Raw genomic sequence first — 16,657 nt, 5'->3', positions numbered from 1 at the left:
CAGGCTGGAATACATCTGGGTACTGTCCTAGTACCTCCGTCAACCCTCCAGAACCTGTTTGAAGGATGTGCTAACACTGCAGCCGCAAATGTCGTAACCAGTCCTGACCCAACAGGCTGGGCACCATAATAAGCGGGAAACGCCCCTCCTGGCCTCCATAAACAACAGGGGTCATCGTAGTTCCAGCAATAGCTAATGGTTCCACCATACAGGTGGCCAACCTGGCCTGTGTATTGGTTAACGTAAGGGTCTTTATACCCTGCTTTATGTAGTCAAATGCCCTCTGGGCAATCATGGAGACCGCTGCGCCAGTGTCCAACTCCATCTCAAGTGGGTGACCATCGACTGTCACCTTAATGGGGGCCACTCGGGGAGCTGGCGCACAATGCAGTTGCAGGCAGTCGTCCTCCGTCTCCACATCCTCGGAGTAGTCGCCGCAGGTTCATCCAAGTGGAAGGTACGGCCCCTAGGCTGGCCCCAGTTTCTGTTGGTATGATGGCTCCTCTGGCGCCCCCAGGACCCTCCGCGGCAGGGTCGGGGCCCACAATTCCGACACTGACATGGCTCCTCATCCATCGGTTCTGGAGAAGACTCCCTTTGGGGAGGAACGTCCGGTGGCCACTGGCGTCGATCCGGACGCCGCCCCGCCCAAGGTACGGCAGGGGTGCGGGGAGACGCTTTTGGGCAGAAGGGGCTGCGCCCCAAGACATGCACCTCCATTCCCTATAGCTCCTGCACTCCCCATTCTACACTCTCTTGGGACAACGTTATCTGAATGGCCTGTTGAAAAGTCAATGTTGGCTCGGCTAACAACTTTCTTGGAGTGGCCGCTTGTTAATACCGCAAACCAAACGGTCGCGTAACATTTCTGACAAAGTCTAACCATAGTCACAGTACTCTGACCGGGGGCCCTGACGTCTGTTATCATGAAATGCTTTGAGCGGCTGGTCATGAGACGGATCAACACCAGCCTCCCAGATGGTCTTTATCCATTGCAACTTGCCTACCGCAGCAAACAATCCACAGCAGATGCTATCTCTCTGGCCCTACAATCAACTCTTGAACACCTCAACAACAAGGACACCTCCATCAGACTGCTGTTCACAGACTACAGCTCTGCTTTCAACACCATTATCCCAACAAAACTAATAACCAAACTCTGCAACCTTGGACTTGACCTCTCCCTGTGCAGCTGGATCCTTGACTTCCTCACCAACAGACTGCAATCTGTCAGGATAGATAATAACACCTCCTCCACAATAGCCGTCAACACCGGGGCCCCGCAAGGATGTGAGCTCAGTCCTCTCCTATGCTCCATATACACACACACGCCTGTGTGGCAAGATTCAACTCCAATTCAATCAATAAGTTTGCAGATGATATGACGGTGGTGGGTCGTATCTCAAACAACGACGAATCAGACTACACAAAGGAGATAAATCACTTGGTTGCATGGTGTACCGAAAACAACCTCTCTCGAAATGTTGGAAGGACCTAGGAACTGATCATCGACTTCAGGAAGTGTAGCACAACACCAACCCTCCCTCGTCTAATCAACGGCTCCGAAGTAGAGATGGTCGATAGCTTTAAGTTCCTGGGGGTCACCATCACCAACAGTCTGTCCTGGTCCACTCACGTTGATGCAGCAGTCAAGAAAGCCCAACAATATCTCTACTTCCTTCGGAAGCTAAAGAAATTCAGCATGTCTGCATCGACTCTCACAAACCTCTTCAGATGTGCTATAGAGAGCATCCTATCCGACTGCATTACAGCTTGGTATGGCAACTGCAGAGTGTGGTGAACTCAGCCCAATACATCACATCCTCCCATTGATTCTGTATACACCTCCCGCTGCCTCAGAAAGGCAGACAGCATTGTCAGAGACCCCAAATGTCTTGGTGTCCGGCGCAGCTGGGTATGTAAGGGTCCTAATCACCCCAAACATATGCGGGCCACAGGCGATGAGCATAGTGACCATCTGGCGCTCGTTTTCAGTAATGTTATTCGCCCGGAAATAGTAACGCATCCGTTGTGCATACTGGTCCAGCACAGCATCAAAAACATCCAAACGTCCATAAAGAGGCATGGTGCAACAGAAAAAAAACTTCCAACCTGTATCCAACAAATATCCAGGGAGGTGGCTTCAGCAGTGTAGACAGCTATCTACTTTAACCCTCGTCGCCAGTTTTCTGAGGGCCACGAAGAATCCAGCACATGTTTGTAGAATCGAAAGAAATAACTTTATTTACAATTACATATATACAACAGCGGCAGTACTCCACCACTGCTCACTCCTCTCTAGCTGGTTCCACACTGGCCAGCTCTATTTATGCAGGTGACTCTGCTAATGATTTCTCCGCCCCCCTCATTGGGAAAGCTCATACTCACAAAGGATTGTGGGAATGCCGTTAGTCCCCAGCCAGTAATAGTCAGGCAGGTTATAACACTGAGGAAGTGTCAGATCTCGGCTTGGTTCCACTTGACAATCCCAAGAATCAAACTGCTGAACCTTTGTTACACCCTCTCTAAGGCAAGTACATCCTTTCTCAGTTAGGAAACCAAAGCAGTACGATACTTCAGATGTGGTCTCACTAAAGTTCTGTATAATTGCAGTTGTTAATAGTACTCATATACTTCAACCCAAGGTGCAACGGCTAATGAACCATTTGTCTTACTATTTGCCCGCAGTACCTTATTCAAATAGCAGATTAGGAACCAAAGCAAGTAACGCTTTGGTAGTGACAGTAAATGCAAATTGATTCTTAGCAATAATCAGCATAGGTATAATGGCAAACTTAACTGTGAGCTCAACACAAATTGGGTAAATGGGAATAGGTACAAGGAAGTACATGGAAGGAGAGTTTTGGATAATGTTAAGTTTATGGACGGTAGAATGTGGGAGGCTGGTCAGGAGTCCTCTGGTCATATCTAATCAAGTCCAAAGGTAAATAAGGTATGGATGAAGATTTCAGCAGCTGGTGGGCTGAGACAAGGGAAGAGTTGGGTGACTTGACAGAGATGGAAATAGGTGGCCTTAGTGATCGTGCGGATATGTCATCATGAGCTTAACTTGGGGTCACATATGACACACAGGTTGCAAACACTCTGCATGTGCAGTCAGTGGCACTCATGAGTTAGACTGCAATTCTTGTAAAACTGCATGTGTGCTGCACCTGCTTCTTTTCAGCAAGAGAGAATGAAATGTATTGAGCCCTCTTTGCATAATGAGCCTTATGCAACAACAGATGTCAGATGTTGCCGGCTTCAGCCTGGAAGGAGACATACTGATAAATTATCACGGTCACCCTCACAGCCGTTGGCAATGCTAACCTGATCCTGTTCTGAGATTGCAATTGTGGCAGGTTTCAGTGAGGACATATTTCTTGAAATGCTTATATCTGGCATACTGTTTCATACTGAGAGGCTGAAGTCATGATATGATTTCTAGGAAGCACAAATTTCCCTTGACCATCATGGCATGGATATGGCCCCTGCTTCCCTTCTCCTTCTTCCTCTTCCAACAGCTGATCTTGATCTGTGGCACCACTGCCCATTCCCTCTAATGTGTGCCAAGGACAAATGCGTACTACTGCAATCATGTCTGGGAGCAACTGATTTGTGCAGTGTCCTTGAAGTCAGGATAAGGTTTGACAGTATGTGCCGCACTGCTCACTCTCGCCTTCAGCAACTTTAAGCAATTTTAGAAACCGTAAACATTTCTACAATCGCAGCAAGAACCAGGAGAAATCAATCAGTGACCAACTTGTAAGTTTCCATCGATTTCTCTAAATAGCTCTGGTTATGTGGTGGAGTAGGTGTCTTTTCTGCGTCTGAATGCATGTTCAGCTGTGTGAGGTTAAAATAAGTCATTATATGGAGCATTGAGTTCCACATGGCAGGCTGGGCATCAAATAGAGTTACATACCGATTATTGTCATGATCTACCTGCTTTACATCCCATAGAATTCCATAGAATCCCTACTGCCATTTGGCTCATCAAGCCGGTACCGACCCTCCAAAAGAGCATCCTACCTAGACCCACTCCCCTGCCCCATCCCCATAGCACCAACTAACCTGCACATCTCTGGACGCTAAGTGGCAATTTAGCATGGCCAATCCACCTAACCTGCACATTTTGGACTGTGGGAAGAAACCGGAGCACCCGGAGGAAACAGGAAGAACACGCAAACTCCACAGTCACCCGATGCCGGAATCAAACCCAGGTCCCTGGTGCTGTGAGGCAGCAGTGCTGACCACTGTGCCACCGTGTCATCCCAGAGTTCCCTGTGAACGCCCTCACTAAAATAGTATCTGGCACAGATGGCATCAGGCGTATATGTAAGCGCTGTGAAGGCCATTTTGAAAGCAAAACGGCACTTAGTGCAATGAAGACAAATTTTGGGGCCAGTGATTTAAGCTGAGAAGCATCTTCCATATGCGCTTTCCATATATGCTTTCTTGAGGTTCTATTCCTTTGCTGACGGTGAAGGGCACTTGCAGGGACTTTACCTATATTTTAAACTTGCTGTACTCCAACTTCAAGTAGCACAGAAGTGCACATCAGTTAATACATCCTTACAGTTCATGGTTTGAAAATGAACTCAATAATGATTTAGCAGTCAATACTCAGCAATATCCATTTAGTAACTGGGGATAGCTGGATTTAAAAAGCACGGGCATCAGTTCAGAGATATTGGCCAGGATTCTCAGTCGTCTGATGCCGGAATCGGGAAACACGATTGAGTGGAGAATTGCGGCATCAGCTGAAAACCGAGGTTGGCGGCAGGCGCCAAACGGAATGTTATGCTCCAGTCCCTCGACAGCAATGTGAATGCATTCCACGCCGCACGTTGGAGTCTAACCCGGCATTTCCGGCCCTTCTGTGGTGCTCCACCTCCGCCAGGCGGATTTACCGACGGCGAGGTTCAGTTGTGTTATTTCAAATCGGGAACCAGGTGCCCTGGCTTCTGAGGGTGTGGGAGGGAGTACAAACAGTGTCTAACATCACTATAGTGTGTTGACATTTGTGCCGCTGGTTGGGGGGGGGGGGGGATCTGCCAAGGCCAAGAGAAGTAGCGGGGGAAGCTAGGAGATGCGTCCTGGGGTAGGGGTGGTCTTGGCATGGACCACCATTGCCGCAGCCTGCAAGGCAGCATGCGGCTGAGCGTGCCGTTGACTGCCCACTGGGATCTTAACGTCATGGATCGTATGGGTGCTCCCCCCCCCCCCCCCCCCCCCCACCCCTCCAGGCCACCCTCCTAGGTATCCTCTGGCCCCAGCCAACCCATCAACGATATGGGCGTGCTCTAGCGCAACCAGTGGCATCATCTTGGCTGGGATGAGGGTCAGCATGCACTGGAATTGCACGAGTTCTACGCACGAGTTCTAATTGGTTAACAGGAACTGAATCGTTCCGCGACCGGCTCCGCTTTCGTCCACATAGAACACTCGCAATTCAGTCCCGGCGTTAGCACTTAGTCTCTCAAACGGAGAATTCACCCCAAAGAATTTACAGTTTTTGAAACGAATATAATTTGTAATAAATTAATATTTTTGTTGTAGTATTCACTGTTGCAATAATGTAATAATTTGTCGCCATAAAAATGGTGCATCTATGGTGTACACAATTTTTCAAGTGCAGAGGTTCTAGGTAATATGGTGTGAGGAAATTACACATTTATTTATGTCACTTCATAATTTCTGGGGATTTTTGGGCGACGCTGTTACTCTTCAGGAAAAAAATCGCGAGAAAGCAAATGTCACAGCTCTAACTTCATTACCATCAATGAGGACTGCAAATTTGCTGCTCAGCCAGTGTTCACACTGCTGTCGCACAGACTGAAAAATAATGGCGCTGAAGACTGGCAGCAATGTGATTTATGTGGTTATTCAAGATGTTTGCTTCTGATGTCTCATTATTCACACCTAGTGCACAGAAGATCAATTGGAAGATAATCCACAAACCCATTATTATAAAGGGGATCACTGTTATCATTTCTCCCTGCAGGAGCACAGAGTTCAACACAGCAGGCAATAAGTTATTGATCAAAGCGCAGTTATTGAGATACAGCATTTTCCATTGTTATCATCTCCATTGTAATAAGCAGCAGGATATTAGAATATTTCCTGTCATTTTGTTGTTGAGTTCAGTACTTGAATACTACCACTGTGAGAACTATATCATACATTGATCATCTCCAAAGGGTGCTCAATTCTAATTATTCCCATTTCAATATCCTGATAATGATTCATGGATGCATGGATTAGAATCAGACCACAGTGTGTAGTTATTTTCCTGACCTTTGCTGTGTTGTTCATACGGACAAATAAACAGATAACAATAATCTGATTCATATTGTGTTGAAGAGCACGAGGTGTCTCCCTCAAGAATCTAATTGTTGTATCAATAATGTATAACTGAGTGAGGGATGGCAGATGTCTAACGGTGAGTGTTTATATATCCTATTAACTTTCTCCATTCTATTTATTAAGTGAGGTGGTGAAATATAACTGTAGCGCTGATGGCTCTTAGGTACACAATGAAAAACAAATTGATTTATTAAGAAACACATCAGAGTGTCTTTACAAATTCTGTTGCAAGTGGTCCTTACAAAATTAAATAAGGCTCAAAAATCTTTGTGATTGTTTAGACTTGTGAAAGGAAAAATGTTATAATCTGCTACCAGTAAACATCTTGAGAACCATAATATATTAGTACGACAATAGGTTAGTGTTTATGGAAACTCTTAAGACAATCAGAATTAATTACAAACCGCACAACTGGCAAGGTCAATTCATTGGTTGCGTCATTTTTGATTTACCGCTATGTTCATTGTGACATATTCAAGTGACGTCTTCAGCAAATGTTGGCATAAACAATTTCACAATTCTTTTAATGCTTGGACCAAAAGAATATTTATTCTCTGTAAAATAATTTTTCATCTATTCCTTTTTAGTAAGAAGCTGGCTGGAGAAAATCAAAGACAAAGTAAGTGTCTCAGGATTTTGTGGGTCCATATAACCTAGTCACTCATTTCATGCTTTGGTTCAACACTGAGCTGTCTCCTATTGTAATGTCCTGCAATTTAAATTACGAATTTAAAATAAGTCACATCTGCCTTTTCACCTTTGCTATTTATAACACTGCTCAATTCATTTACACTTGAATGGAAAAACTCACATTTTCCTGGTGTGTTCAAGTGGGTATCTAGCATATAAGTAGCAAAAATTCATGCCCTTTCCATGTTTTGATTCTGAGACTCGGCAAGACACGAGTGTAGCACAACTTCTGGATGGGCGGAGCAAATTGGACAGCAACTTCCTGACTCTCACATTTAACTGCACAAGTGTAAATACCGGAAGTTGCTGTTTGATTTACTCCTTAATGCCCGTGACCGATCAGCAAAATCCAGATTTACGTGTTTTATTTGTGTTGATCTATATGTTGTAATTTACATAGAAACCGAACAGAGGTTTGTATATTTCATGAGAATTTGATGAATAAAGTTCAGAAAACAGATTCTACCATCTAAATTAAACTGCTGCTGATGCTGTGACTCAATCTTTATGACACATTTTAAACCTTTCCTTATTCCAGGCAGGCTATATGTCCGGGATGCTCGTACCTGTAGCTGTTGGTGTGGCTGGTGCACTCTTCATTCTGGGAGCTCTTTATAGTTTTAAGGTGATGAATCGAAAGAGGAAAAATGTTTTCAAAAGACGTGAAGCAAAGGTAATTGCCAGGGAAGTAGTCTGAAAAAAACTACAATACGTATCTGCCTATCTCTTGTAACGTCTCTAACATCTTACGTCCTCAGATCATTGCTTTATTTTCTTGGATTATCTGTTTGACCCTTAGCATTGGATATCACTTCAATTGGGCATTCCCATTTTTAAAGCTTAATTAGATTGAGTCAGACCACAACATTCAAAATTTTTATCTCAAATGGAAAAAAAACTGATTGCCTTGAACGTACTTGACCAAATAGAGAAGAAAAACTTGCATCTATATGGCACCTTTCACAACCTCAGGATGTTCAAAAGCACTTTCAGCCAATGAAGTACTTTTGAAGTGTAGTCACAACAGGAAATATGGTGGCCAATTTGCACACAGCAAACTCCCACAGACCGCGATGTGATAATGATTAGGTCATTTTTCAGTGACATTCACTGGGGGATAAATATTGATCTTCGAGCCTGCTCGTCCATTCATTATGATCATGCTGATTATCCAACTCAGTAGCCTGATCCTGCCTTCCCCCAATATCCTTTGATCCCCTTCGCCCCAAGTGCTATATCCCACTGCTGCTTGAAAACATACAATGTTTTAGCCCCAACGACTTTCCGGGGTAGCAAATTCCACAGACTGACCACTCCCTAGGTGAAGAAATTTCTCCTCATTTCTGTCCTAAAAGGTCCACCCAGTATCCTCAGACTGTGACCCCCTGGTTCTGGACACCCCCACCATCGTAAACATTCTTCTTGCACCAACCCTGTCTAATCCTGTTAGAATTTTATAGGTTTCTATGAGATTCCCCCTCATTCTTCTGAACTCCAGCGAATACAATCCTAACCGCTCAATCTCCACCTTGATAAAAATTTCTATCATGTTATGGTGTTTCATCTCCAGGGGGTCTCTCACAATTAGAATGGCAATGATTCCTTTTCGGAGTCTGCATGTTCCCCCCGTGTGTGCGTGGGTTTCCTCCGGGTGCTCTGGTTTCCTCCCACAGTCCAAAGATGTGCAAGTAGGTTGATTGGCCATGCTAAATTGCCCTTAGTGTCCAAAAAGGTTAGGATGGGTTACTGGGTTACAGGGATAGGGTGGAAGTGTGGGCTTAACTAGGGTACTCTTTCTAAGGGCCGGTGCAGACTCGATGGGCCGAATGGCTTCCTTCTGCACTGTAAATTCTATGATTACACAATACCCAGTATAGGGTGGTCTGGTCTCTAGTTGGTTCCTCAACGAATTGGTCCAGAAAACCATCCTGTATACCAGTGTTCTTCAAACTTTCTTTCCGAGGACCCATTTTTACCAACCGGCCAACCTTCGGGAACCAACCCGGCCGACTTTCGTGACCCACACCAGCCAACCCGAGCAACCCACGCCGGCCAACCTGAGCGACCCACGGCGGCCAACCTGAGCGACCCACCATTTTCTCTTACCTTGTTTGCTGCTGATAAAAATGGAGGAAATGGTTTTGGGTCACTTTGGACCTCGTACACGCTCCTCCAATGGAACCTGTTGGATGAAGGTGAAGCCTTCCGGTGTCGGAAAGTATGGAGTCTCCATCTGTCCAAAGTTTTGCATTTTTTCCTGTAAAATTTTATCAAATAAACCCCCTTGAACTTGTAAAACAAAAATAAAAAATAAATTGAATAAAATAAATGAAAAAAATAAAAATTAAATGAATAAAACAAATTAATAAAATGAATTTTAAAAAACCCGGAACTTGTAAAAAAAATAAAATGAGTAAAATAAATGAAATAAATAAATATTAAATGAATAAAATAAATGAATAAAAACCCCCCGAACATGTAAAACAAAAAGCTGTGACCGTTTAAAAAAATAGCGGCGCGGGAGGGGCCGGAGTCACAAAGAGAGGGAGGGAACCGGGCACCGGAATGGGCACCCCGAGGGGAGGGCACACACTGGGTGTGAGAGAGGGCACACTGGGGATAGGGGGGAGAGGGCAGGATGGGAGTGGGGGGGGGACAGGGCACACTGGGGGAGGGGGCACACTGGGTGGGGGGCACACTGCGGATGGGGGAGAGGGCAGAACATGGGTGGGGTGGGAGGGGGCAGGATGGGGGTGGGTGGGAGAGAGCAGGATGGGGGTGCGGTGGGAGAGGGCAGGATTGGGGGGGCGAGAGGTGGCATGCTCGGGGAGGGGGCACACTGGGGGTGGGGGGTGAGAGGGCACATTGGGGGTGGGGAGAGGGGGCACACTGGGGGTGGGGAGAGGGGGCACACTGGGGGAGAAGGGCACATGGGGTGGGGGGAAGGCACACTGGGGGTAGGGGAACACTGGGGGTGGGTACACTGGGGGTGGGGGGAGGGGAGACTGGGGCTGGGGGGGTCCTTAATCCCACCCGGGCCGGGCGGATGATCCGGGCAGAGAGGGGGAGCAGCCCCGCCGAGAGGCCGGTGTGTTTGGGGCGGGGGTGGGGGAGCTGCGGGGCCGCCTGTCGCTCAGCAGCGCGGGCTCGGGATGAGGCGCCCCCCGGGATGAGGCGGCCTCGGGATGAGGCGGCCCCGGGATGAGGCGGCCCCGGGATGAGGCGGCCCCCGGCCCGGGACAAATCCAAAACAATTCGGCATCTAGGCTTCGCTCACCACAAACTGCAGGCAGCTTAACCACTCCAAACCCCGCCTCACACAGCCCACTGCAGCTTACCCGCTCCAAACCCCGCCTCACACATCCCACTGCAGCGTCACCGCTTCAGACAAACCCCGCCAACAGCGTGTTTCCGGGGAGGGAGGGAGAGACCCTCACACTGAGACCCTCACACTGAGACTCCCACCAAAAGAAAATAGTGGCAGCACTGCACATGCGCGCCCGCTCATCAGCACGCATGCGCAGTCCATTTTAAAGGCCGCGTGCAGCCGGCGTCATTAAAAGCTGCTGCGCGGGGATTTGCGCGATCGGGAGCGCCGCGGAGGACGGCTCCGCAAACCGCCCGACACCCGCCCGCGACCCACCCGCAGGTCGCGCCCCCGAGTTTGAAGAACAATGCTGTATACCCTCCTCTATGAGATTTTGACTAATTTGATTTGTCCAATCTTTATACAAATGAAAAGTACCCTTAATTACAGATGTTCCTTTATTGAATGTGTCTCTAATTTCCTGTTTAATGCCATTCCCAACATCACCACTACAATTTGGGAGTCTATTCCAACCCCCACTAACGATTTTCCCCTTGATGCTTTGCATCTCGACCCATAAAGCTTTCATATTGTCGGAGCTAATATCCTTCCTCACTATTGTATTAATTTCCTCTTTAACCAGCAGTGCAACGTTACCACCTTTTCCCTTTTTGCCTGTCCTTCCTAAATATTGAATATCCCAGGATGTTTAGTTCCCATCCCTGGTCACCCTGCAGCCATGTCTCTGTAATCCCGACTATATCAAACCCCTTTACGTCTATTTGCATGACGAATTCATCCACTTTATCGTGAATATGCCGTGTGTTAAAGCACAAAGCCTTTAGGCTTGTCTTTTTAACATTACTTGTCCCGTTCCCACTATTTTTCACAGTGGCTCTGTTTGAATCTGGCCCTTAGTTTCTCTGCCATTCACTTTTCTTGTTCCACTTTCTGTCTTTTGTTTTTATCTTTGATTTCCCCTCCTTTGACTCCTTGCATAGGATCCCACCCCCCTGCCATTTTAGTTTAAACCCTCCCCGACTTGAATACAAGACAGAGAGCCATTTTATCTCCCTTTTCACCTTCACGGAGATTGAATCATCCCCTGTGCTGAGGTTTAATGCTTTTCTGGTGACAAAGATGCCTTGAACTGCTCATGTTTATTGTGAAGCTTTAAGAAAAAGACTTTGCATGTTATTTAATGCAATGTTTCTGTGGCTATATTTTATATAGTTAACCATTGATTCATAAACAAAATTAAATTACAAAAAAAAAAATCTTAACTGGAAATGAATTAGGTCACGTAAAATTCCAAGAAAATTAGAGACAAACTGCCACAAACTTTAAAGCAGTTCAAACCCCATTAAAGTGACTTGAGCACATAGGCCCGTATCTTCCATAAAGCACCCATCACCATCGGACTGCTCCTACTTCTTGTCACCTTGACACTGCTCCACATTTCTGACTGTGCCTTCCGGGGCCAGCTTCGTCAGAAAGGCAGAGCGTACAGTCTCACAAAGAGCTTCATTGTTGTGCTGGAGCGTCAGGGGGGGAAGACACACCACACCCCCTTTGTACAGCGCTAGTTGCCAAAAGGTAAGTTTAAATATCCAGTGTGAATGATAGTGAGTGGGTGGATTGATGACTGAGAGAGTGGATGAATAAGTGAATGAGTAGGGTGGGTAGGTGGATAAAGCAAGTGGGTATGGTGGGTGACGTAAGTAGCTAGGGTGACAGATGGATAGGGTGGCAAGTGGGTAGAGTGATAGGAATGTAGGGTGGCAGGTTGGTAGGATGGCAGGTGGATAGTGTGGTTGGCGGGTAGGGTGATAGGTGGATAGGGTAATAACTTGATAGGGTGGCAGGTGGTAGGATGGCAGGTCAATGAGGTCAATAGGGGGAATTGGGTAGGTGGTTTGGGGTAGACAAGATGGTCTTGAGGGGTTTTCAGTTTGGGGAGGCAATCAGGTTGGGTTGGGGGAGTGGGGAGTAGTCAGTAATATTGGGTAGGAGTCGGAGGGGTGTGGTTCATCGTGAGGGTTTGGGGGATCAGCTGTATAGGTACCCAGGAGTTAGACTAGGATTTTTCTGTCTAACGTTTCCTGGGTAACTATCCAGAGAAGTCCCACAGAACTGCCCAAAGTCTCTGACTCTAGTTCAGACACTTTAAAAAAAAAAAATTTTTTATTAAGATTTTCACAAAATATAAACAACAAAACAATATTAACAAAACAACCATGGTAAAAAACCCAAGAACTACAACCACCCAACTACAAAAGCAACTACAAAAACAAAAAAAAAGCAAACAACAAAAAGTAAAGAGATAACACCACCCACATCCAACAAACCCATGTACACAATTCTCCCTCCCACCGAACCAAACCACCCCCCCCCCCCCCCCCCCCCCCCCCCCCGCGTTGCTGCTGCTGCCGGCCTATTTCCCTACCGTTCCGCCAGGAAGTCCAGGAAAGGCTGCCACCGCCTAAAGAACCCCTGAACTGATCACCTCGGGGCAAATTTCACCTTCTCCAATTTGATGAACCCCGCCATATCATTGATCCAGGCCTCCACGCTTGGCCTCGCATCCTTCCACTGAAGAAGAATCCTCCACCGGGCTACTAGGGACACAAAGGCCAGGACACCGGCCTCTTTTGCCTCCTGCACTCCCGGCTCCACTGCAACCCCAAAAATTGCGAGTCCCCAGCCTGGCTTGACCCTGGATCCCATCACCCTCGACACCGTCCTTGCTACCCCCTTCCAAAACTCCCCCAGCGCTGGGCACGCCCAAAACATATGGGCGTGGTTCGCTGGGCTCCCCGAGCACCTAGCACAACTGTCTTCGCCCCCGAAAAACTACTCATCCTCGTCCCAGTCATGTGGGCCCTATCCTTGAACTGTATGAGGCTAAGCCTCGCACAGGAAGAGGAGGAATTCACTCTCTCCAGGGCATCCGCCCACGTCCCCTCCTCAGTCTCCTCACCCAGCTCCTCTTCCCATTTACCCTTCAGTTCCTCCACTGAGGCCTCGTCTACCTCCTGCATTACCCGGTATATGTCCAAAATCCTCCCTCCTCCAACCCACACCCCCGAGAGCACCCTGTCCGCACCCCACGTCGGGGCAACAAGGGGAACCTCTCCACCTGCCGCCTGGCAAACGCCCTAACCTGCATGTACCGAAACATGTTCCCCGGGGGGAGCCCAAACTTCCCCTCTAACTCCCCCAAGCTCGCGAACCTCCCCTCCACAAACAGGTCCCTCAACCTCCTAACCCCTACCCTGTGCCAGCCCAGATATCCACATCTCCATCCTCTTTCATGCTGCCCCTTCCCCGTCCATTACCCACTTACGCACCATCGCTGAGTTGGCAGCCCAATAGTACCCACAGAGGTTGGGCAGCGCCAACCCCCCCCCATCCCTGCCCCGTTCCAAGAACACCCTTCTCACCCTCGGAGTCCCATGCGCCCACACAAATCCCGTAATACTCCTATTAACTCTCCTAAAAAAGGCCTTCGGGTTAAGGATTGAAAGGCACTGGAACAGGAACAAAAACCTCGGGAGCACCGTCATCTTAACGGACTGCACCCTCCCCGCCAGTGACAGTGGTAACATATCCCACCTTTTGAACTCCTGCTCCACCAACCTTGTGAGGTTGAGCTTGTGCAGGGCCCCCCAGCTCCCAGCCACCTGGACTCCTGGGTACCTGAAGCTCTTCCCTGCCTCCTTCATTGGGAGCCTACCAATCCCCTCCTCCTGATCCCCCGGGTGCACCACGAACAACTCGCTCTTGCCCAGGTTGAGCTTATTCCCAGAGAAGCCCCCAAATTCGCTGAGAATCCTCATCACCTCCGGCATCCCCCCACCGGGTCCGCCACATACAGCAACAAGTCGTCCGCATAAAGCGACACTCGATGCTCCTCCCCACCCCGCACCAGGCCCCTCCAGTTCCCTGACTCCCTCAACGCCATGGCCAGGGGCTCAATTGCCAACGCAAAGAGCAAGGGGGACAGGGGACACCCCTGTCTCGTCCCCCGGTACAGCCAAAAATACTCCGACCTCCTCCTATTCGTGGCTACACTCGCCATCGGGGCCTCATAGAGCAACCTCACCCAACAGGCAAACCCCTCCCCAAACCCAAACCTTTCCAACACCTCCCACAGATACCCCCACTCAACCCTATCAAAAGCCTTCTCCGCATCTAATGCCACCACTATCTCCGCCTCCCCTTCCACAGCCGGCATCATAATAACGTTGAGGAGCCTTCGTATATTAGTATTCAACTGCCTTCCCTTCACAAACCCCAGCACACAATCTTCTATTCTTGTGGCTAAGATTTTTGCCAGCAGCTTGGCGTCTACATTTAGCAGCGAGATCGGCCTATATGACCCACACTGCAGAGGGTCCTTGTCCCGCTTCAGGATCAAGGAAATCAGTGCCCATGACATAGTTGGGGACAAAAGCCCCCCCCCCTCCCTTGCCTCGTTAAAGGTCCAGACCAACAGGGGGCCCAACAGGTCCGCATACCTTTTATAAAATTCGGCCGGAAACCCATCCGGCCCTGGCGCCTTCCCCAACTGCATGCTCCCTATCCCTTTAACCACCTCCTCCAGCTCGATCGGCGCCCCCAGTCCCTCCACCTGCCCCTCCTCCACCCTCGGAAATCGCAGCTTGTCCAAGAAGCGCCCCATCCCCCCCCCTCCACCGGGGGTTCGGACCGGTACAGTTCCCCATAAAAGTCCCTAAAGACCCCATTAACGCCTACCCCCCTCTGCACCACCTTCCCAACTCTATCCGTCACTCCCCCAATCTCCCTGGCCGCGTCTCGCTTTCGGAGCTGGTGTGCCAGCATCCTGCTCGCCTTCTCCCCATATTCATACACCGCCCCCTGTGCTTTCCTCCACTGAGCTTCCGCCTTTCTGGTAGTCAATAGGTCGAACCTGGCCTGAAGGCTACGCCTCTCCCCCAGCAATCCCTCCTCCGGAGCCTCCGCATATCTCCTATCCACCCTCACCATCTCCCCTATCAATCTCTCCCTCTCCCTCTGCTCCCCCCTCTCCCTATGGGTTCGGATGGAAATCAACTCCCCTCTATTCACCGCCTTCAATGCCTCCCAGACCGTCCCCACTCGGACCTCCCCGTTATCGTTGGCCTCAAGGTACCTCTCAATACACCCCCGAACCCTCTCGGCCACCTCCTCGTCTGCCAGCAGCCCCACCTCCAAGCGCCAGAGCGGACGCTGGTCCCTCTCCTCCCCCAGCCCGAGGTCCACCCAGTGCGGGGCATGATCCGAAATGGCAATGGCAGTGTATTCAACATCCTCCACCCTCGAAACCAGCCCCCTGCTCAGGACAAAAAAAATCAATCATCGAATAGGCCTTATGCACGTGGGAGAAAAACGAGTACTCCCTGGCCCTTGGCCTCGCAAACCTCCAGGGATCCACCCCTCCCATCTGATCCATAAACCCCCTCAACACCTTAGCCGCCGCTGGCCTCCTACCCGTCCGGGACTTGGATCGATCCAATGGGGGATCCAGCACCGTGTTGAAGTCCCCCCCCATGATCAGGCCCCCACCTCCAGGTCCGGAATAGTTCAGACACTTTTGCAAAGGGTCCCAACCCATATCTTCGGTCATGGATCCTATCTCTGATGATTTGGAGACTGAAAGATCTGGGCCATAATCTATAGTGGCACTTAGTGTAGTAGTGAAGGAATGCTGCACTGTCAGAGGTGTTGCCATTCAGATACGAGGTTAAACTAAGGCTCCATTTTCCTTCTCCGGTGGATGTAAAAGATCCCATTTAGCCATCTGAAGACAAGCTTGCGAGTTTTCTTTGGTGTCCTGGTTAACAGGATGCCACTCAACCAATATCTCTAAAGCAGTATTCTGGCCATTTATCTCATTGCTTATTTGTGGTCATCCATTGTGTGGCTGCCATGTTTCTCTACAGTAGAACAGTGACTATATATCAAAAGTATAGTTATTTATTGTATTTATAAAGTATATTTACTGGCTGGGAATAGTAGTATGGGAATGGTAGTATGGTGGTTATGTTACTGGACTAGTAATCCAAAGGCCCAGACTAATACTCGAGTCAAATACATTCAAATTTCACCGTGGTAGCTGTGCAATTAAAATAAATAAATTAAACTTAACTCTTAGTAATTGTGATTATAAAAACCCATATGGTTCCCTAATGGCTTTTATCCTGTTTGGCCAATATGTGACTACAGACCCTCCGTAATATGATTGATTTTAACTGCTCTCTGAAATAGCCAAACAAGGGACTCAGCTTA

The 16,657-nt window shown here is 48.5% G+C and overlaps 1 protein-coding gene across 4 annotated transcripts in view; it reads left to right on the top strand.

Annotated features, from left to right (window-relative positions):
- The window catches only part of LOC119954523 (armadillo-like helical domain-containing protein 4), a 261,993-nt gene that overhangs the window by 227,300 nt on the left and 18,036 nt on the right, over window positions 1-16,657 (top strand). For all 4 annotated transcript variants that reach the window (XM_038779837.1, XM_038779846.1, XM_038779831.1 and 1 more), the window contains exons 6-7: window positions 6,957-6,988; window positions 7,598-7,732. In XM_038779837.1, coding sequence (XP_038635765.1) covers window positions 6,957-6,988; window positions 7,598-7,732 — 167 coding nt within the window. The remainder of the gene's footprint in view (window positions 1-6,956; window positions 6,989-7,597; window positions 7,733-16,657) is intronic.

Source organism: Scyliorhinus canicula, chromosome 2, assembly GCF_902713615.1.
Source record: "Scyliorhinus canicula chromosome 2, sScyCan1.1, whole genome shotgun sequence".
Lineage (NCBI taxonomy): Eukaryota > Metazoa > Chordata > Chondrichthyes > Carcharhiniformes > Scyliorhinidae > Scyliorhinus > Scyliorhinus canicula.
Note: the sequence above shows the minus strand (reverse complement) of the source record. Positions and strands in the feature narration are given on the sequence as shown.